The 24,340-nt window shown below is 40.8% G+C and overlaps 1 protein-coding gene across 9 annotated transcripts in view; it reads left to right on the top strand.

Annotated features, from left to right (window-relative positions):
• Positions 1–24,340, top strand: part of RIPOR1 (RHO family interacting cell polarization regulator 1) — a 270,159-nt gene that overhangs the window by 154,092 nt on the left and 91,727 nt on the right. For all 9 annotated transcript variants that reach the window (XM_075837475.1, XM_075837472.1, XM_075837471.1 and 6 more), the window contains exons 3-5: positions 16,030–16,182; positions 21,808–21,886; positions 24,118–24,141. In XM_075837475.1, coding sequence (XP_075693590.1) covers positions 16,030–16,182; positions 21,808–21,886; positions 24,118–24,141 — 256 coding nt within the window. The remainder of the gene's footprint in view (positions 1–16,029; positions 16,183–21,807; positions 21,887–24,117; positions 24,142–24,340) is intronic.

The following is a 24,340-nucleotide window of genomic DNA, read 5'->3' as shown; positions in this document are numbered from 1 at the left end:
GTATGGCCACGACCGTAACAACCTGAACAACAAATGTATAACATTATTTATGATCTGCGGAACTGCTTTTTTTTTCTGCTTTTTCGCCAAAATAAAAATGTATAGAAATTAAACGATAATGTATTTGTACCAAAAATTAGTACCTACATAAAGTACAACTCGTCCCGCAAAAAACAAACTCTCATACAACTACGTCGTACAAAAAATAAGAGTTATGAGCGTCGGGATGCAAAGAGGGAAAAATAAAACAATTGTACTGTCCTCAAGGCCAAAATTGGCCGTGTCCTTAATGGGGTAACTGCAAAACAAAGTGGGTTATTTACTTTATTACATGCATATGTAACCTTCAATACATTGGTAAAGCGAAAAGGAGACTTATTAGGGATCATATTTGAGACATCCTGTAGCTCGGCTTGTGTGGGAATCACATCAGAAAGACAACGCAGTTATTGAATTTCAAGGAATAGAACTCATACGACCATCAGGAAGGGGTGGAAATTGGAATAAACGCATTCTCCAAAAAGAAGCCCAGTGGATTTTTACGATGGAGACTACTAAACCACTGGGCCTTAATGAACATATCCCGTTCACATGTTTTCTATAACGTTTCCCTGGTTAACTGTACTGTATACGTTGGTAATTCCGTCTGATCGGGAGAATTCCTTTCCTGTTATGTCCACATGGTCCCTACCGTTCTCTTTTGATTTCTGAGAACGGATTTGTATAAAATAATTTACTTTTTATCCCTGTCCAGAGATCAAGAGAATCCCTTCCTGGGGATGTTTATCTGGCCTGTATTGTCTATTGTATATTAAGTCCTATGCATAGTCTAACGGATTGTGGTCTTTACACTACATCCCATGTTAATCTGCAGTTATATATCAATATGGGGGGATTATTTGTCTCTTTTCAGTCACACCTCTCTAATCATTCTTTCCTATTCTGTTCTATTTATTTCTTACTGCCGATAAAGAAAAAAAAGACCGTCTATGTTCCCTCAGTAACTTGGGACGCTTAGTAGGTCCAGCTTTTTGAATGGCGGTTCAATGATGTGGGATGGGCACTGTACCGGCAGGCTGGTGTCTTGCAGCCCCGATGATGCCGACAGATGAGCGTGACAGTCTTTTTAGGCTCCTCGTTCTACCGGCATGTGTGCGGCCAAATAAAAGTGTAATTTGTATGCTCGGAGACACGATACAGTACTTTTCAGTGCTGTCTGGCAAAAACATGCTCTACTGTGATTTATGGGAACCGGCTTATGTTATATAGAAAGGAGCTGCCTGCAACAGCCAACCCTATTTCCCAGCCACCACTAATATATGAAAAGGAGTTACAATTTTATTAGCTACTTATAGCTGGACAGACCACAATTAGGATTTAAAATTATCACCAGCCAAGATCGGACAAGCACATGTGTAACCTGATTGACCAGGCATATCTGCATGTAACATAGGATTGTGTCTTCCCTATTCAGTTAAATTATCAGTAACCAGTATTACAATAGGTCCGATCAGCGGCAGTGTCTAAAATATGAACAGCCCCCCCGACATGTTTCGCCACTAAGTAGCGTCCTCAGGGGTACACGGGGCTAATGGCGGCGCGGAATAAAGGAGATCCTGATATAGACACGTAAAATGACGTGTCAGAAGGTGTCGGGCCAATTGGCCTATGGCAATGAGGGAGACACAGAGGCCTCTCAGCTGTGTTCAGCCAACGAATGAATGACATGATAAGGTGCTCCAATCAGAAAGGGGAGGCGACGCATGCGCATAAGGGTGAAAGAACGACTTAGTGCACTTATCCAGATTCAAGCCGCGAATCGTCTCGCGCCTGCGCAGATGCACAAAACAGTAACTTAGTACCAGAATGGCTCGTTCTAACCAACGATGCATAAGCATCATATATACTCAGTGCACTTATCCAGATTCAAGCCGCGAATCGACTCGCGCCTGCGCAGATGCACAGAACAGTAACTTAGTGCCAGAATGGCTCGTTCTAATCAACGATGCATTAGCATCATATATATTGAAACCCCTTGTCGTCTCTATAAAAAGGGGCAACACATTAGCAAACATTCATACACCAGCGGTGCCGGCATACAACGGGACAAAATAGAATATATGTCCCCGACATTCAGCTGCTACATTGTAATCCAAATAGCGGACTAGGTTGATAGGCTAAGGGCCACCAAGTATAGTCAGATCAATTCACAGCTAAAAGGTATCTCCAAAAACCCCTCTCAGGGATATGCCATACCCATGAAAATCAATCCAGGATCAATAAATACACATATGTAATATATCAGTGACAATAAAGCCGCCTCCACTATGTGGTCAAAGCCATAATTAATGTAGATAGGTGGATCAGTCTAACCATTGATTAGAAATGATTATCATATTGTTACATTATTTTGTTATTAGTGTAAGTTCTCCACAAAACTGTAAAGAACGCCTTGGCAGGTAAGTATTGTTCACATTATAAGTAGTTTCTATATGTATATACACAATTCCCAAAGGTCCAAAAGTATGGACAAGAACATCAACGAGAAAAATTCTCGATGTCCAACTGTGGAATTAAAGGAAAGCACTGAAGGTAAAACCCTCATTCAAACCTAATGGAGACATGGTATTAAGTTGGTGAATCCACCTCGCTTCCTCCTGCAGAAGTTTACGGTCCAAATTGCCCGCTCTAGGTCCCATTTTAACCTGGGCGATACCCCAAAACTTAAGCAACTTGGGATTACCTCCATGAAATTTAACAATGTGTCTAGAAAGAGCGGTATCCTCATTACAGGTCACCGCACTTATGTGTCTAGACACACGTCTTCTCAGTTCCTGAATGGTTTTACCCACATATAACTTGGGGCAGGGGCATTTAGCAACATAGACCACTCCACTGCTCTGACAGTTCAAAAATTGTTCGATTCGGTATATCCTACCGTCGACAGGATTGGAAAAGTTTTTAACAGTCGGCATTAAAGGACAGAAGGAACATCTGCCACACGGATGGAAACCCTTCAGAGGTGACTTAAGCCAAGTCGACGAGACATTAGATTGTTTAGAATAATGGCTATGTACCAAGAATTCCCGCAGGTTCCTGCCCCTACGGTAAGTGACACTCGGATTAGCCATTACTGCATCTCTGAGGTCGGGGTCAGCTGTAAGGATAGCCCAGTGTCTTTTCAAAATTTTGGACTACCTGAGGAGAGCAGGCGTCAAAGGTGCCAATGCACCGAATGATTCCAGATGACTTTTTAGTGATATCGCCTCTACTAGACAACAAATCCCTCCTCTCGGTGGCCCTTGCTCTAGCATATGCCCTATGTAGCCACTTTTTGGGGTAGCCGCGCGCTGTAAACTTGTTAAAAAGACCATCGCACTCAGTTTGAAAGGCTAATTCGCTCGAGCAATTGCGTCTGGCCCTCAAATATTGGCCAATTGGTATGCCCCTCTTAAGGGCAGAGGGGTGGTAACTCTGCCAATGCAGAAGACTATTAGTCGCAGTAGCCTTCCGGAAAACATCCGTTTGGACACCGCCACCAGGATCCAACGATATCTTAAGATCAAGAAAGTTTATGGTATGATCATGAATTTCATACGTAAATTTCATGCCGATATTATTGGTATTGAGCATAGACATGAAGTCACGGAAAGTGTTGACATCCCCATCCCAAAGGATGAGGATGTCATCAATATATCTCCCCCAAAAAGAGATGTGTGAGGTGAAAGAAGAGAAATTATCAGAAAAAACTATAGTGTCTTCCCACCACCCTAAGAAAAGGTTGGCATAAGTGGGTGCACAGACCGTACCCATCGCCGTACCTTTTATTTGGTGATAATATTTATGATCAAAAATAAAATAATTGTGAGTAAGTAGGAAACGTAAAAGTGACAAAACGAAATCATTGTGACGTTGAAATTGAATGCCTTTAGTGTTCAGAAAGTGTTTGACAGCAGTGAGTCCTAATTCGTGCTGAATATTGGTGTAAAGTGACTCCACGTCTATGCTCGCTATCATTGTGGTAGACGTAACATTGATCTCATGGATCTTGGTGACGGTGTCCTTGGTGTCCCTAAGATATGAGGACAGAGAGGAGACAAACGGTATTAACATTTCGTTGACATAGAGGCTAATACCCTGTGTCAGGCTGTCATTACCCGACACAATGGGTCTGCCAGGGAGAGGAGAAGTTGCCTTGTGCACCTTTGGCAGCGCATAAAAAGTTGCCAGAGTGGGGGTGGAATTGTAGAGGCACTTAAATTCATCAGTAGTGATGAAATTTACGTATGAAATTCATGATCATACCATAAACTTTCTTGATCTTAAGATATCGTTGGATCCTGGTGGCGGTGTCCAAACGGATGTTTTCCGGAAGGCTACTGCGACTAATAGTCTTCTGCATTGGCAGAGTTACCACCCCTCTGCCCTTAAGAGGGGCATACCAATTGGCCAATATTTGAGGGCCAGACGCAATTGCTCGAGCGAATTAGCCTTTCAAACTGAGTGCGATGGTCTTTTTAACAAGTTTACAGCGCGCGGCTACCCCAAAAAGTGGCTACATAGGGCATATGCTAGAGCAAGGGCCACCGAGAGGAGGGATTTGTTGTCTAGTAGAGGCGATATCACTAAAAAGTCATCTGGAATCATTCGGTGCATTGGCACCTTTGACGCCTGCTCTCCTCAGGTAGTCCAAATTTTGAAAAGACACTGGGCTATCCTTACAGCTGACCCCGACCTCAGAGATGCAGTAATGGCTAATCCGAGTGTCACTTACCGTAGGGGCAGGAACCTGCGGGAATTCTTGGTACATAGCCATTATTCTAAACAATCTAATGTCTCGTCGACTTGGCTTAAGTCACCTCTGAAGGGTTTCCATCCGTGTGGCAGATGTTCCTTCTGTCCTTTAATGCCGACTGTTAAAAACTTTTCCAATCCTGTCGACGGTAGGATATACCGAATCGAACAATTTTTGAACTGTCAGAGCAGTGGAGTGGTCTATGTTGCTAAATGCCCCTGCCCCAAGTTATATGTGGGTAAAACCATTCAGGAACTGAGAAGACGTGTGTCTAGACACATAAGTGCGGTGACCTGTAATGAGGATACCGCTCTTTCTAGACACATTGTTAAATTTCATGGAGGTAATCCCAAGTTGCTTAAGTTTTGGGGTATCGCCCAGGTTAAAATGGGACCTAGAGCGGGCAATTTGGACCGTAAACTTCTGCAGGAGGAAGCGAGGTGGATTCACCAACTTAATACCATGTCTCCATTAGGTTTGAATGAGGGTTTTACCTTCAGTGCTTTCCTTTAATTCCACAGTTGGACATCGAGAATTTTTCTCGTTGATGTTCTTGTCCATACTTTTGGACCTTTGGGAATTGTGTATATACATATAGAAACTACTTATAATGTGAACAATACTTACCTGCCAAGGCGTTCTTTACAGTTTTGTGGAGAACTTACACTAATAACAAAATAATGTAACAATATGATAATCATTTCTAATCAATGGTTAGACTGATCCACCTATCTACATTAATTATGGCTTTGACCACATAGTGGAGGCGGCTTTATTGTCACTGATATATTACATATGTGTATTTATTGATCCTGGATTGATTTTCATGGGTATGGCATATCCCTGAGAGGGTTTTTTGGAGATACCTTTTAGCTGTGAATTGATCTGACTATACTTGGTGGCCCTTAGCCTATCAACCTAGTCCGCTATTTGGATTACAATGTAGCAGCTGAATGTCGGGGACATATATTCTATTTTGTCCCGTTGTATGCCGGCACCGCTGGTGTATGAATGTTTTCTAATGTGTTGCCCCTTTTTATAGAGACGACAAGGGGTTTCAATATATATGATGCTAATGCATCGTTGATTAGAACGAGCCATTCTGGCACTAAGTTACTGTTCTGTGCATCTGCGCAGGCGCGAGTCGATTCGCGGCTTGAATCTGGATAAGTGCACTAAGTCGTTCTTTCACCCTTATGCGCATGCGTCGCCTCCCCTTTCTGATTGGAGCACCTTATCATGTCATTCATTCGTTGGCTGAACACAGCTGAGAGGCCTCTGTGTCTCCCTCATTGCCATAGGCCAATTGGCCCGACACACCTTCTGACACGTTATTTTACGTGTCTATATCAGGATCTCCTTTATTCCGCGCCGCCATTAGCCCCGTGTACCCCTGAGGACGCTACTTAGTGGCGAAACATGTCGGGGGGGCTGTTCATATTTTAGACACTGCCGCTGATCGGACCTATTGTAATACTGGTTACTGATAATTTAACTGAATAGGGAAGACACAATCCTATGTTACATGCAGATATGCCTGGTCAATCAGGTTACACATGTGTTTGTCCGATCTTGGCTGGTGATAATTTTAAATCCTAATTGTGGTCTGTCCAGCTATAAGTAGCTAATAAAATTGTAACTCCTTTTCATATATTAGTGGTGGCTGGGAAATAGGGTTGGCTGTTGCAGGCAGCTCCTTTCTATGTTTATGTATATTGTGCCCGCCAGCTACCAAGGGTCATATCCTCGTTCGGCTTATGTTATATAGTACACAATAGTACTGCCCGGATACATTCAATCCAATTTTGTCTGGGATCCCTGAGGACGCACCCGTTAATCTAACTTGGTGTTGAAACGCATTGTTTGACAGACCACATAGTGGCAATTTCTCAGCTAGATTTTTATTTCTGTATTAGAGCAGGATTGTTATCAATTGATGTATATTGAGCTTCTGCTTTTTTCTTTTATTCCTGCGCTCTAATCCATTTGAGCAAATTGCTTTTAGCCTGATACCAGTCAATTTGTCATTCAGCCCAATTTTAAAGTACATTATAGTAAACGTTTATTTTAATCGTTCTTTTGGCCGTATTTTCTTAGATTAACTTGATTAAATACCTTATTTATCAGAATAATAGTGTAATATACAAAAATAATGTGGTTGCATAAATATGCACACCCTTAAACGAATACTTTGTTGAATTATCCTTTGACTTTATGACGGTATTCTGTCTTTTTGGGTAGTAGTCTATCAGCATGTCACTTCTTGACTTGGCAATTGTTGCCCACTCTTCCAGATTTGATGTAGGTCTTGCAAAACAGCCAGGCTTGGCTGTTTTTCTTTGTTAGAAAAGGCTTCCGTCTTGCTACCCTACCCCACAGGCCAGACATAAGAATAATACGGGAGATTGTTGTCACATTCACTACACGACAAGTACCTGCCAGAAAGTCCTGCAGCTCCTTTAATGTTGCTATAGGTCACTTAGTAGCCTCCCGAACCAATTTTCGTCTTGTCTTTTTATCAAGTTTAAGGAACGTCCACTGTTGGTAACATCACTGTTGTGCCAAATGTAATCCACTTCTTGATGACCATGTTCCATGGTATATCTAATGCCTTGGAAATTCTTTGGTACCCTTCTACTGACTGATGTCATGACAGGAGTGATCATTGTGACAGGTTGTCACAATGTTCACAAGCCCAGAGACCTCACTGACTGAGCTAAATTCCACCACAACGAGTTTATCTGCATAACATTCTGGAGCGTCCCTGCAGAGTTAACTGTGGTCCGCCTGGACTTTTATGGTCTATGGGTGGTCTGCAGCTGGTTAAATAAACTTTATCAAGCTCCTGGGTATTTTTTGTGCCACAAGGGGATTTTACAATGCTTTAGTATACTCCGTATACCAAAGCATTATTGCCTGTCCGTGATAAACTATAACATTTAAAATTACAATAGGAACTGATAGTAGGGTCAGGGCAAACTTCCTTCTCCCTGTTATTCCACACCGAATAGCCACCTCTGTAAATTGGAACTGAGGGCATGCATAGAGAAAATATACCAGGCAGACAAGTTGGTAGATGTCCTCCCTCAGTGAGGTAGGAAGTGAACTGAACTTTTTATTGAACAAAGAAACACAAAAAAACTTCCCTGTAGGAAGGTGGGATGTGCTTAAAGGGAATGTGTTGCCAGCAAAACATGTTTTTTTTTTTTTTTAGTTAAACAATTAGTGTATAGGTGATTAAACATTTGTTCTAATTTTTTATTTTTTTTCACGGGTCAGGAAATATTATAAATTGGATTCAATTGGATTCTAATTTATAATATTTCCCATTGCTGGTCACTAGATGGAGCCATTCCCAAAATTGCAGCATTGCATGTGGTAAAGCAACCACATTGCTTTATGCTGCAAAATTGGGTAAAAAGCCCTCGCTCTAGTGAGCTCTCAGCATCCCCCCCTCCTTTATCCTGGCTAGTGCCGGGAGAAACGAGGGGTTTGAACGGTCTAACCTCCTACACTGTGTGTCGCCATTTTTTGAGCTAACACACAGTGTAGAAGGTTTACATACAGTAGTAAACACACACTGAAACACAAACATACATAGAAATCCCTTACCTGCTCCAGTCGCCGCCGCTCCCTCCGGTCCATCCGCTCCGTCTGCTGCCGCTGCTCCATGTGCACAAGTCCGGTAGCCGCGACCCGAAGTAGTAATCTTCCTGTCCGGCCGCGACTTCCGGTCCACAGGAAAATGGCGCCGGACGGCGCGCATTTCAAATTGAACTGTGTGGGAGCGGCGCATGCGCCGTTCCCACACAGCGGCGTACATGTTAGTGGATGGAACGGGCCCCGTTCGCAGTCCCTATGGGACTGGAGCTGCCGTATTCCATGTCTGTATGTGTCGTTAATCGACACATACAGAAATGGAAAAAAAAATGGAAGCCCCCATAGGGAAGAAAAAGTGTAAAAATAAGAAAAAGTAACACACAAACACACAAATTAATCCAAACGTTTTTAATAAAGCACGAACATCTTTAACATATTAAAAAAAAAATTGTGGTGACACTGTTCCTTTAAGCCCTATTGGCTCCTCAGCTGTAAATTCTTCTGTACACTCCTCCTGCATTCCAGGGGTGGTGTCTCCATAGGCGTTTCCCTCATGCAGGCTCCTTTGTGTTCCATAGATCCAATCTCTTTGTGTAATATACTGATATATATATATATGTGTGTGTAAGGATAATATTTTTGCAAACAATATACATGGTAATGATCCCTGATATTCCCCCCTAAAAATATTATTACTCTATCCCTGAGTCTTGCCTATCAACCTTCCACTGACCACTCGAACCAGGTGGGTAGGGGTTTTGGATTTCTTCACCAGCTTGAGACGAGCTACTCCTTATGAGTAACCCCCCTTTGTACCTGGACTTCCAAGGTTTCGGAGTGGTCCTAACTTTCCCTATCCAGTCTACATTTTTATTAATGGTAATAATTGTCGCACTGTCACTTGCTGTCCTAATGGGACTTTTACCCCTGCAGATATAACAGGTCATGGGCAGCATCTTACCCAAACCTAAAGACACCCAGATACCATAACCTCCGGGCTCTCATTGCTGCCATGTACTTCTTACATGTGAGTGACAACAACCAGTGACCTTCACCTCACACCTCCACATAAAACTCCTCAGATTGTAATTTGCAGCACCGTGGCATATTTACACACATTATAATTATAAACCTCAGACAATATAAACAATAGGGCCTCCAATTAATAATATAATGCTATCACCAATCTCATGCTATCACCCTCAGGTTTTGGGTCCCATCAGTTCATTGCCAGTCCTGTACATCATCGTCCTCTTCTTCTCCTGTCTTCAGTCGAGTCAGACTGCACAATGGTGTCCAGTGTGGGATTTATTACTATCCTCCACCTGGTCACTTACTTATTAAAACACTTGATACTGCTGACTGATTCACTCAGGTCTTTGGTCTTTACTTTGATCTTTGCTGATGTCATCAGGACTTGGTTTGGTCCTTCTCATCTGTCAGACACCGTCTCTTTTAGTATACGTCACCGGGCTGTACATAGCACCTCATGCTGTGAGCCTGGGGTGAGATCCCACGTAGACGGAGTAGTGGAGTTTTATGGTGACTACCACAAACCCTCCACATCTGTCCTCTTCCTCTGGCAAGTTACTTGTCTGGGTGGCTGCTTAGAATTGTGACACTGCCGTCAGTTCATGACAAACGCGTTGTACTGGCTCAGGCTGCGACTGCAGCATCTCAGTGATTGAGTTCATCATATTAAAAATCTTTTGGTTCATGTTTACTGGCACTTGCTGGGGACTCCCAACCCTTGTCAATTGTTAAAATAAATACTAATCTGGTGAGAACATCATCCGCATACACTATAAACGTTGTTCTAAGTACATACAATAATAATGAAAGGCCCTTAAACGACAAACAAACACCTTTTATGTAAGAAAAACATCTCTGTTACTCTGGACAGGGCACCTAGAAGATGTATAATTACTGGGTACATTGTATTTGAACTTGGTGTCACACTTTCCAGCAGGATTTATACCTTATTCTCAGCTGATTTCCTGGAACAGCTCCTATTCACAGAAATATACACAGATTCCACATGTTTATCTGACAAGTGTCTCAAACCAATTCCCCCCCCCCCTACTCTGGTTCGTTCTACCTGGGAAGGCCTCTCAAGGTCTGTTCTCTTTGTGGGAGGTGGGTATGATAAGGTTGGCATCGGTCTGCCAGGACTGTTCTGTAGGCAGATCAAACAGCTCTAACAGAATTTAGCAGCATCCGCTGTAAAGCCTGGGACATACCAATTAGATCTTACCAAATCGATCCTTGCAGTCTTGGGGCATATGTGAGGTCACACACCATCAATATAAGGGCGATCAAGAGTGCCTTGGGTGCTACCGGTTTACCTTCCTCTATCCGTCCACATTCTGTCAGAATCTGGTTCTCACACCTTCCGCTCCCAGTTGGACTTTTCCTGTGGAGAACAAGCTTTTCATCGCATAATCAGTAATTGATCTTAATCAGATAATTAATTTGAAGAAAAAAAATTAACAATGACAGATTTATGTTAAACGTTCACACTGGGCAGTAACTAAAATTGATACCTACAAACTGATTCTTCTTCTCTTTTATTTATATATATATATATATATATATATATATATATATATATATATAATATACACTGCACAGAATTCTCTGCTCTAAAATTTTCCTTGCACTGAGGAGTTCTCATTTACACAAACACAATACTGACGCCTCCAATAGTCCAATGCTGAGGCTGGTCCAGAACTTTACATAAAACTTAACCTCAGTATTTAATATTCCCACAACCCTTTTTTGAATATCGTTATTAAACAAACTAACTCTGGAATAACATCTGGAAAACTGCTGACCTCTTATCATTGTACAAACACCAGGTCAATACTTGAGATAACACTGTTCCCCTGTCACTACACACAACGTCTGCAGTGGGGAAGATACCGGCTGGGCTTCAGGCCCCCCTGAGAACAGGTCTACACACATGGGCACATTGTCATACATTTCTACCTTGGGTAGTTGTATGTTCTGCAGTCGCTGGGACAGGTAATCTGGCCGGGCTGCACTTTTCACAGGTACCTTTGCTGTTTTACCTATGTCATGCCGTGCGCACATCATGCAGGCTGCTACAAACCTAGTGGTGGCGTTATTGTATCCAGGGATAAGCCAATTTACTGACACCTGGCCGCACATACCCTTGTTGTCAGTTCTGTCTTCTCTTGCTCTCTCAATTGGCTTACCCGATGATCTAATAAAGTTCCTACTACCAATGGGCCCATAATTGTGGGCGATGCCAAAAGTGTACCTAGAGTCAGTGTAAATGTCGGCCGTTTTACCTTCTGCCAGGTTACAGCCTCAGCGAGCACCTCCAGCTCTGCTCCTTGAGATGAATGAGGTGGTGAGAGCGGTTTCTGAATAATTTACCTGGTGCCTCGTATCCTGTCTTGTACATACTGTATATGATCAAGTATTTCTACATTACAAATTTACATTAAAAAACCCATGTCACATATAGATAGAACATTTCAAAGGGGTGGCATCTTCATTCTCTAAAATAAAAACAAATGTTATACACTTCTCCACACATCTGATAATCCATAACACTTTGAGAATCTCACTTTATGAGGTTCTGTAAATAGTTGATTAATACAAAAACAAAAATTACTAAAATCTTTACATAAAATTAACAATGTTCAGATAATTTTCATCTCCTTCCCTCCTAAATCTGTAAAGACTCATCTGTGAGTGACTTCGGCCTCTTTTGTAAATTAGCTGGAGGGGGATGGTCCCTTACACAATACCTCATATTGGGTGGAGACTACAGCACAGCATACCCGGTGTCATATTTACTGTTCTGGAAGGATCTACACAGAAAAACCTCAACATTTAGGTTTCTCTTATACACATTTAATGTGGATTACTCATTGGGGTCTCATACACATTTTGTAGATCTCCTGGAACCAAATTCATTAATTCAAAACAAACTAAAATTGTACCTGATCAGTCCCTTCACCATTTTTGTGGACTCTGCGAAAGTAATGTAGCAGGGTTCAAAACTACATCTCAACATAATAAGGGACTTTCTCCTGACAAAAAAATACATTTTATCTTTAAAATGACTTGCAACCATTTACCTGTAAAACATTTCACATTTTCCAAAATAACATTTAGGCAGCACTATAGCACGCGCCTCAAGTGCGAAAAAAAAAACAAAGCAATTGTAATTAGTTATTCAATAAAACAGAAAATATTATATCTGGTAATATTAATTACTGGAAACCAATAAACTACATACAAGGATAGGGAACAATCGGGGTACATACATTTTCAAGACCCCGTGTCTCAATATCTGTAGTTTAATACATTTGAATTAACATCAAAACACATGAAATCTTATCACATCATAACACATAAATATGCAGCGTAACTTTTATCAACAACAGCGCATGCGCAAAGATAAGAAACTTTCCTGTACACAGAAAAAAAGAAACAGATTTTAACCCCATACACAAAACACTAAGAATTTTGGTTTTTAGACATTGCTGCTGTTAAAAATAAGAGCATACAATATAGATCTAAAATCAGTGCAATATTGTAATCCCTTGTCTAATCAGTCCACGCCCTGTATACCAGTCGGTCTGCTTTTTACACTGCACACATCACACAGCCCCCCTCCCCCACATAATCGCATTCTACAGGAGGGGGTCACACACTCACTCCTCACAGCTTCTATTCTCACAATCTTAACAATTTCAATGCCGGCAAAACAACGTACGTATCTGCAATCATTCATCACACTATTGTATAGGAATTATCTACGTTCAAAACATCAAACACATAATCTGTAACAGTGTCCAATCTGTCGGCCACCATCTCTATATTATGATGACGTGTCTTTTCACCAGTGCACAGCGTCCTGCACACTGGGACGGAATCTAGAATAGAAAAAAAACACTGCTGCATGTGTTACTGAGGGAAATGATAAAATTAACAAGGCTATCATTTCATACTGATTTGATTGGGCTAGGCGTGACCTCATCAGGGGGTGGGGGGCAGCCTTTCCCACAGGAAGCACATTGCTCAGCTGTGAAGGGAGTTTTGCTGCCCACAATGAGGACACTCTCAACATGAGGGATGGACGCCATTACAGGGCGGCGGCTGGTCCTGTGGTTTCTAATACATAACCTAATACAATGCCTTTCTTATTCCTAACTTCCATTCGCTTCACCAAATCATACGAATAGGGTCGTCCGGGTACGGGTGATCCTGATGATTTGAGTATGGACCGTAAACCATCCATTCTAACCGTCTATATTATACACGTAATTTATATAACAATTTCCGGTCTACAACTCTCTTGGACTAGCCGGAAATATTACAATTTCGCAGTCCAACTCTCTCTAGGTCTCGCCGAAATATTACAATCTCCCAGTCTGCAATTTTATTAAATCTCGCTGGAATATTACAATCTCCCAGTCTGCAATTTTATTAAATCTCGCTGGAATATTACAATCTCCCAGTCTGCAATTTTATTAAATCTCGCTGGAATATTACAATTTCCCAGTCTGCAACTCATAGGTCTTGCTGGAAAATTACTCACGACTTATCGTGCCCCTGTATAAAACAGGTTATATTTTCTATCTAGTCCCTAATTAACCAGAGGATGGTTAGTCGGGGGCGCGACTAATTTCTTACATGTTCGTGACCACACAGCGGGGATGTCGCCTGAGAGCTAATCCAGGCAAAGGACAAGGGCTATACATATTCCCACAAGACCGTCCACTAACACAGATAAGTCGAAAATTAATAAAATCAACTGACTTACTGTGTTATTGTGGAGGTGATCCGGCTCCTTCAGTGGGCAGTCCCGGGTCGTCTGTTTCGGTTGTCCGGATTCCGAGATCCCCTCAAGTGTGGCCCCACACTTGGCGCCAATTGTCAGGGCAGAGCTATAGAAAAACCTGTAAGCACTCTAGAAACAAATGATTTTGTTGATTCCAAGGAAAGATAATTTATTTTTCATTCAATCCACATGGTTCAGTATATGTACAGAACAGAAAAGATTTCAATGCAAGCGATAAGTATTAAATTTTGACGTTTCGGCCCAACCAAGGCCTTTCTCACATTCGCTGCATATAGTCCAGGTGTGGAAACATGTAAAGATCTATCACCCCTGTAGGTAAGTATCTGCATATAATTTTGGAAAGGTATAATGTAATACTGGCGTCTACCAGACGCTCACGAGTGTCAGGGCAAACTTCCTTCTCCCTGTTATTCCACACCGAATAGCCACCTCTGTAAATTGGAACTGAGGGCATGCATGGAGAAAATATACCAGGCAGACAAGTTGGTAGATGTCCTCCCTCAGTGAGGTAGGAAGTGAACTGAACTTTTTATTGAACAAAGAAACACAAAAAAACTTCCCTGTAGGAAGGTGGGACGTGCTTAAAGGGATCCTGTCATCAACATCTTACCTGTTAAACTCGCCTGACCCCTCAATGGCTGCAGCTGTCCAGAGTTCGTTCCTGTTCTCTTCTTTCCTGAAGTCCTCCTCTGTCTGTAAATATCGTCGTTTAAACTCTTCCCGCCTTTTATGGTAATTATATTTCCCTCTGGGATGCAGCTTCTTAACCCCGCCCACCATTGCCACCTGTCTGGCCCTGACTGGCTAAGGAGCTGTCAATCAAAAAAAAGGAGGTGGAGTCCACTCTGAGATGCTGGAGGAATGAAAACCTGACTCTTTTCAGATGAAGATTTGACTCTTTTCTGCTCATTTGCATACGGTGTGGGACCACTGAAAAACGGAATACTAAAGCTACAGAGCTAACTTAGAACATATTTATAGCTTAGATGACAATGATTTTTCACCCACTTTCGCCAGGTATTGCTGGCTTTATAGCTAAAATGCTGGTGACAGGTTCCCTTTAAGCCCAATTGGCTCCTCAGCTGTAAGTTCTTCTGTACACTCCTCTTGCATTCCAGGGGCGGTGTCTCCATAGGCGTTTCCCTTATGCAGGCTCCTTTGTGTTCCATAGATCCAATCTCTTTGTGTAATATACTGATATATATATATATATATATGTGTGTGTGTAAGGATAATATTTTTGCAAACAATATACATGGTAATGATCCCTGACAGTAGGAATGGTCATTCTATTTCAGTTTGTCAACTATTAGTTGCAATATCGATGCAGTATATACATTGTCTTTTTATCTGAGCTTGCGGCTGCTGTCCGTTGATAGATATACAATGTATATACTGCATCGATATTGCAACTAACAGTTGACAAACTGAAATGAAATGACCATTCCTACTATCGGATTGCATTGTAGTTTTGAATGTGTGCGGTTCGTTTTAATTTATACCCAATAAGTTACGTTTTATTTATACACTCGTAATCTATTAGATATCTGGGGGAAAAGTGCTCCTTTTCCGTTTTTTCTAATTAGTAGTAGTTCCTGTACATGCCTATATATTACATACATATATATATATATATATATATATATATATATATATATATATATATATATATATATATAATATAGACACACGCACCTGCCGCTATTGACCACCGGTCTTCTATCCTGTTATTGTTTCTATAATTGTGTTACTTTATATGAGTGTTAATATTTGTTTAACTTTTTTCTTTTAGACATCGTCAAGCCTTCCATACACCCACAGTTTCTCGAAGGTCAGGATCCAAAGTTCGTAGAATGTTCTCTATGTCACACAAGTCCCCTCCTCCTAAGGTGCCTCAACCTGACAGAGTGGATGAGGTCTATAATGCTCTAAAAAAGGGACTGGGGTAAGATGAATACTTGTCGTATACCATGAAAGTGTTTAATAATAGTTTTGTAATGTAAAGCTGTCATTTTGCAATGTTTGCCATTATTTTTATTCCAGTAATCGTGTTATTAACCCCTTAATGACCGGACCATTTTGCACGTTAATGACCAAGGATTATTTTTTGTTTTTTCACGGTCGCATTCCAAGAGTCGTAATTGTTTTTTATTCCGTCGACCTAGCCGTATAAGGGCTTGTTTTTTGCGGGACGAGTTGTATTTTGTAATTGTACCATTTTTAGATGCTTACAATATATTGATTAACTTTTATTAACTTTATTTTAGGAGAGAATTGAAAATAAGCAGGTATTCCAGCATTAATTTTCACGTTATAAATTTACACCGTTTACTATGCAGCGTAAATAACATGTTAACTTTATTCTATGGGTCGGCACGATTACGGTGATACCAAATATGTAAAGGTTTTATATGTTTTCCTATATTTGCACAATAAGCCTTTTAGAAAAAAATTACTTGTTTTTTCATCGCCGCATTCCAAAAGCCGTAATTTTTTTATTTTTCCGCCGATGTGGCTGTATGTGAGCTTGAATTTTGCGGGCCAATGTGCAGTTTTTATTAGTACTGTTTTGGGGTACATAGGACTTATAGATTAACTTTTATTTTATTTTTTTATGGGGGGAATGGGAGAAAAGAGAATTTTGCCGTTGTTTTTTGCAGTTTTTTCGGACGCCGTCATCCGGCGGTTTAATGAATGTATTCATTTTATTGGTGAAGTCGTTATCGCAGGGATACCATTTATGTGCATGTGTTATTTGTTTTGACACTTTTACTAAATAAACCACTTTTTTTGGCAAAGTAGGTAGTTTTATTTGATTTTGCCATTTTTTTTTTTTTTTTTCACAAACTTTATTTAACTGATTGACATTTTTTTAATTTTTTTTAAGTCCCACCAGGGGACTTCACTATGCAATCTGTTGATCGCATATATAATGCTTTGGTATACTTCGTATACCAAAGCATTATTGCCTGTCCGTGTAAAACTGACAGGCAATCTGTTAGGTCATGCCTCCGGCATCGCCTAACAGACATTTGCTGAAGACAGACATGGGGGTCTTGTTAGGCCCCCGGCTATCATGGAAACCCGACGGCGACCCGCGATTTGTTTGCGGGGGCGTCGATCGGGTGACAGAGGGAGCTCCCTCCCTCTGTCAAACACGTTAGATGCCGCTGTCACTATTGGCAGCGGCATTTAATTGGTTAAACTGCCGGAATCGGAGCACGCTTCGATTCCGGCAGTTGCAGCAGGAGCCAGGCTGTGTATAAGAGCCGTACTCCTGCCGCTGATCGCATGGGTACACTGGCAGTACCCGCGCCATCACAGGACGGATATATTCGTCCTCCTGCTCGAACTAGCAGCTGCTGAGGACGGATATATCCATCCTTCGGCGTTAAGGAGTTAAAAGCTGTGTATAGTTTTTGTATGTGGAACTGATGGATTCGGCTAAAACAGAACGATACAGCTTCTATGTTAAACATTTAAAATAAAAAAAAAAAGTGATTTCGAAAGTTGCTTAAAAACACTAAATAATCAATTTAGTAATTTGAAAAAATTCTAACAAAGGTGTACATAGCCTTTAATTCTTTATATATCATATTTTGTGTCGTCGTACAAGGTAATACAGTTATAGTAAACACATACATAAAATCAAAACAGTCTGCAGCATTATTCAAAAATACCGGAATTTAGAAGTCTCTATTAAAGTCAATGGGGTTTACCAGGAATTGCCGGTATCCATGTAAAAACCAATAGCTGTCATGTCTCTGTTCTAAACGGAAGCCATTGCTAGTGTGCACAGAGCCTAAGTTCATGTTCTCCCACACACCGTTTCTACACCGGCTTTCTATATGGTCGTGATCTCATTTTGTAATTATATACTTGCAGAGAGCGATATGATGGGTTAAGTCAATCATTTTATATTATCAGGGACTACAGAATAGGGCAAATTGCTCTTGACCTGTAAAGTACATGAACTTTGTAATGCATGAAATGTCAATTTGTTCCCCTTTATTTGTAGATTACAGACTTGGTGTTTTGATGTTTCACAAGACTTCTAGCATACGGACTACATATACTATTCTAACAGATCCCTGTTACTTTTGAAAAAGGGGCAATGCATATAAATTTTCACTAAAGACCTCCAGTACTAAAACAATTTTACATCATAGCACCCCTCACCTGATTATCTATCCTGCTCTGTACTTCTTTTATGTATATTGTACTTCTCTTCAGTCTGGCTTCCTGAGCTACTTCTAAACAGACACATCTTGAATTTTTAGATTCTACCCTGCTTTCTCTTCTTCTGTGCTATTCTATTAATCCCATGAAGTCTCAGTACAACATCACATGAGCAGCTAGAGCCAATATCAACTCTGCCTGCTGGAGAACACTGGTTTATTTTTCCTTAAATGTTCTCCTAAACTAAGATTACAAGAATAGGGCCGGGGAGGCTGAACTGTGATCATTATTGTAAATGTGTGACTGGAGCCTGTTGTAATGATGCTGGTTCCTGAGAACTACACACTTTTTGTTAACTTTCTGGGGGGGAAAACTAGTTTTTTACATTTTAAATTTATGCCGTTCCCCGTGTGGTGTAAATAACAACCTATTCTTTGGGTCGGTACTCTTATGGCGAGGAAGGTCAGAGAGAGAGGGGAGAGGGTCCATTCACCGATCTAAGACTATCATCGTTTAAAAAATCCCCCCCCCATCAATGACAATTCCCCTATAGATGTATTTTTGAAAGTAATCCGTGACCAAATTAAAAGGCTTGAGGGTCACACTGACCTACAATAAATTATATCTAGGGCTGAGATGCTCGGACTCCAGTCACTTGAAGATGACTCAATTGTGATAAAACCCTCTGACAAGGGGGGTAACATTGTCATTATGAGTCGAACACCGTACAGCCAAAATTGCGATCGCATCCTCAAGGATAGAATCCTGTCGAATGATCCAACTGTGGGATTTTTGAACGAACTTAGGTATATCTTGATTGATGCCCATAAGGAGAAACTCATTGATGATAAGGAGGAAGTATTTTATGTTAGGTGAACATCCTCAACGTGCAATCTTTTATAGCCTACCCAAGGTCCACAAAGGCCTGGATCCTCTTAATGGCAGACCGATTGGGTCTGGTATAGACAGCATTTCTCAGAATGCTAGACTGTATGTGGACACTCTCCTAAGACCATTTGTTCTATCCCTCCCGTCATACATTAGGGATACGATGGATGTCCTCCGAAAACTTGAGGATGTTAGATGTGATGAAAAGGTTTTCCTTGCATGCCTTGATGTAGAGGCTTTCTACAGCTCTATTCCCCATGATCTCGGAGAGCTTCCTTTTAAGAAGAGGTTCACATTTCGAGTCCCCAATCGATTTGTGATCAAGCTACTTATGTTTGTGCTACAGCACAATTTCTTTCTCTTCGATACCAAAATCTTCCAGCAGATAAGAGGTGTGGCGATGGGTAGCCCGTGTGACCCATCCTATACCAAACTCTTTTTGGGCTGGTGGGAGAAGGAATTGGTATTCTGTGAAGACAGAGGTTTGGACGTAGTCTGTCCTTCTGTGGTTAAGGTTTATAGACGACGTCTTTTATTCTGTGGTCAGGCACAAGAGAGCAGTTCCATAGATTTGTATCTGTTCTTAACACCAATAATCTGGGCCTTTTCTTTACATCGGAAATTCATGAAAACAAGATTCATTTTCTGGACATTAAAATCCAGAAGATTGAACAGGGGTACATCCGTACAAACATTTACAGGAAAGATGCTGTTACCAATAATTTACTATGATGGGAGAGCGGTCACCCAACAGCCCTTAAGAAGGGGATACCCAAGAGCCAATATCTAAGGGCTTGTCGCAACTGCTCCACAATTTATGATTTTGAGCCAGCCCAGGATTTGAAAGTAAGATTTAAACGAAGGGGTTATCCAGAGGGAGTTCTAAAGAGTGTGTACCAACATGCCCTGGGTTTAAATAGAGATCAACTACTTAATCCCAAACAAAACCAGATCAAGGAAGATCAACTTCGAATTATAGGGACTTTTGATGCAGCTAACTTCGAAATCCGTAAGATCCTAGAAACATACTGGGGTATATTGAGGGCGGACCCTGATGTGGGAGACTTGGTGGGAGAGTACCCCTCCATCACTTTTTAGACGAGGGCGGAATATTAGAGATAGACTTGTACACAGTCATCTCCCCCGCGTTACAAATGACGTGGTTAACCACGTCCACAAAGGGCACCCACCGCTGTGGGACATGCAAAGCATGTGATTCTATTTGTACGAGCAAAACATTCAAAAGTAACTCTACTGCTAAGGTCTTTGAAAATAGGTCCTTCATCCATTGCAAACCGAAAGGGGTGGAATACCTCATTATTTGTACTTGTAATGTTCAATACATAGGTAAAACAATTAGAGAATTTAGGAGACGTATCAGAGATCATATTTGTGATATCCTTAGGAAAGCAGATACTCCTATATCTCTGAATGTATGGGATGTTCATCAGTGAGATCACGGAGTGATTAAATTCCAAGGAATAGAACTGATGTGCCCGTCTGAAAGGGGTGGAAATGGGAATAAACTAATTCTTCAAAAGGAGCCTAAATTAACACATATCTTTAACGTGTTTTCTTTGATGTTAGGAGTTACTTGGGCCACCTTTTTTTGTTTTATTTTAATTTATCTATATTATTTCTCACTTTTATGGTTCCTATAGAATAATATATACATACAATAACTATGTGACGAATTGGCCCACATTTATCCAATATCTTGGGTCTGAATGGTATACACATCTCCCTCTGGCTAATACCCCCCTTTGGTATGCTTGGGAACTTAATCAACTGCTAGTGGATATAACATGCCTTTTTACTTTTGGCTATATGCATTTTGATCCCCTTCACAATGCTCTTGCCTCCTCATATCTTCATTGTGATCTGTATACACTATGCAACAAAAAAAAATCTCCTATCCAACAAACCGGAGACTCCTCCAATAGGAAGAGCGAGTAATCTATAGACAGCACTGCTTCGGCCTCTTGCTTTTCATCAAATGGCTGATCTTTTTTTGTATTTGTTTTTCCCATGGAGCATTGCCTATAAATAGGTTTCCAATGAGCTTTTCATTCAGCCAACCTGTACTGTTGAGAGGCAAAACCCCTCCGAAACAATGCTGTCCACAAATGCTTTGCTTTTCTTTTTCATGGGGTCTCAGGTTTTGGTTAATATACCCTCATTTGCATACTTATTTCCCATGGAGCATTGCCTGGAAATAAGTCTCCATACACCCGCTTGGTCTCTTCAATGAGACTGATCTGTATACAGAGAAGACCTAGACTATTTGTAGTCTGTAACCATGGAGGCGTATAGGTCTGAATGGGAGCTGTAGATAAACTCATTGAATATTTTTACTCAAGAATACAGTATTTGCAAAGTTGTTTGTTTCAAAGGTGTATACATCTTTATAATGCATCTACCTTTAAAGCAATAAAATTTAATGATACGTTGAAAGTGTACGCTACGTTTAGAAGTAACCAACCGTTTTGGTTTGTCTTTATAGAGCATACTTAGAAGTTCACCAAGTCGAACAGGATAAGCTTACAATTCAGATCAGGGAATCTAAAAGAAACTCAAGACTGGTAAGTTCTTATCAAATGTTTCTCTTCCCTGCTTTAAGGAATTCATTATTTGTTAATCTACCTTGTAAAGCGTGTGATTTTACTATTTCAGTGTTTGGCTACTTGGCAGAGCTGATGTAGAGAAATTACATTTCTAGTTCTTGCTCTCCAGGGTGCCATCAATCTAATGCAATGCTGTTTGTATGCTCCCGTTTTTATAACATTACAGAGTAGAGTAAAACCGTAATTTAGTGTAGTTTTAGTTTGTTTTTGTTTTTTTTTCTTTTGTATTTTCTTGTATTTAGTGTGTTTTTCTTCTTTTCTAACTGCACCATTTTGCCACAATTTTTACAAAATCGGAGCTAATTGCTGCAGTTCACAACTATAAATTCATTTTAACAGCAATGTGTGAGCCTAAGAGACTGCTTTAAGTATAGTACCTGTCGTCCCGTTTTAGTAAAGAACACCCTTCTCTCCTTTTTTTTTTTTTTCCCGCAACTGGTGATTTGGCTAGTAAAGAACGCAGGTCACTGCCTCCGTGTGGCGGATTACCTGTGTAGGAGGAACCATCACACTGCTTAGTGTCAGCCTCCTAGTGGTAGAATCCTGTACCATGGTTACGGTTTCCCCCATTAAATTTTCAAGAAAACAAATTGAAACAGATGCTTCCATTTCTAACCACTTTTTTTTTGGGCTACACATGTTAAAGAAAAACGAACTATTTTACCATTTAAAGGTTACAATTTTCTGTGAATATGTAAGCTAAATAAATATTTATATCTACAGGGCTGTATCGTCAGTCTCATCTTCCAAACTGGGCAGCTGATCACCTGATCGATCTGGCCAGCCTGCTAGAGTACTGAGACGCCGAAACAATCGGCTGTCATTTCTGGCATCCACTCCTATTAGGCAGCTCACATGTATTAGTATTATACACGTCTATGGAGAGGGGAGGGGGGAGTGTGCAGGAAGTGTAGGAGATTAGAGCAGAACAACAGGCATAGGAACTTTCTTTTACAACCAAAGCACTTTATTCACATCAGTACAGGTCAGTACTTCTCTGTGTGTCCTGCATAATCCAGGGGCGGTTTCTGAGTGAGAGAGACAGTTCTAGTTACACACACACACACACACACACACACACACACACACACACACACACTTTGATGCGGAAAATGCGCCAAGAAATGGCCGAAAATGCCTCCCATTGATTTCAATGGGAGGGGGAGGCGTTATTTTCCCACGAGCATAAAAACCGTCTCGCAGGAAAAAGAGGCGACATGCCCTATATTCCTGCGTTTGCATCTCTGACCTCACATTGACATCAATGAGAGACAGAGAAAGCGTATTTCGTGGTGTTTGTGCACATCGGCGCTCAATGGCCGGGGGAGAAAAACTTGGCAAATGGCGTGCAAAAAAACTGTGTGAACATACCCTTAACGTTACCGTAACATAAATTACATTTTAATCTAAAGATCTGTGCAAGCTAGTAATGTGATCGGGGCTTTTAGCTGGCCATAGACTTATAGGTTGTCTCATGACAGACATGGATGGCGTAACACTAGGCTATACCATCGGCGTCCTGTCTGACTGCTTTTAAAGCAGTGCTGGAAAAGCGCAGCACCATTTTGTCTTCTATCTGTTTCGCTCTACTATATCCATCATCTACGTGGTTGGCTATTGACTATTATTCATCTAGTGTCCCCAAATACTATTACAGCCAGAAAATTACATCTATGTGTGATTATAGTGTATATACAGGGTGGGCCATTTATATGGATACACCTAAATAAAATGGGAATGGTTGGTGATATTAACTTCCTGTTTGTGGCACATTAGTATATGGGAGGGGGGAAACTTTTCAAGCTGGGTGTTGACCGTGGTGGCCATTTTGAAGTCTGCCATTTTGTATCCAACTTTAGTTTTTTCAATGGGAAGAGGGTGATGTGACACATCAAACTTATCGAGAATTTCACAAGAAAAACAATGGTGTGCTTGGTTTTAACGTTACTTTATTCTTTCATGAGTTATTTACAAGCTTCTCTTTGTTTACAGCCATTGACATGTCGCATTCCCATTTTATTTTGGTGTATCCATATAAATGGCCCACCCTGTACTTAGAAATTGTAATGCCTCCAAGAATGCTGATAATTTTGTGATTTGTTATGTATCCAGTGTAATAATTATTAAATGTTCTGATTCATTGAATAAGAAACTAAATTTACAATTGTGTACATATATATTTTTTTTAGGGTTTTCTATATGATTTAGACAAGGTAAGACATTTCTTTTTATTTTGTAAACTTTTTCTGTGTAAGTTATTAGGCCTTATGTACACGACCGTAGCCATGTGCACGGCCGTGATTTTCGGGTCGGCCGGCATGCGGAATCCGTGCAAATAATGAACAAGCTGCAGATTTTTAAATCTTTATTTGATGAGGATTTAGGAGCTGAAATTTTGCCTAAATCATTATC

Source organism: Rhinoderma darwinii, chromosome 9 (genome assembly GCF_050947455.1).
Source record: "Rhinoderma darwinii isolate aRhiDar2 chromosome 9, aRhiDar2.hap1, whole genome shotgun sequence".
NCBI lineage: Eukaryota > Metazoa > Chordata > Amphibia > Anura > Rhinodermatidae > Rhinoderma > Rhinoderma darwinii.
Note: the sequence above shows the minus strand (reverse complement) of the source record. Positions and strands in the feature narration are given on the sequence as shown.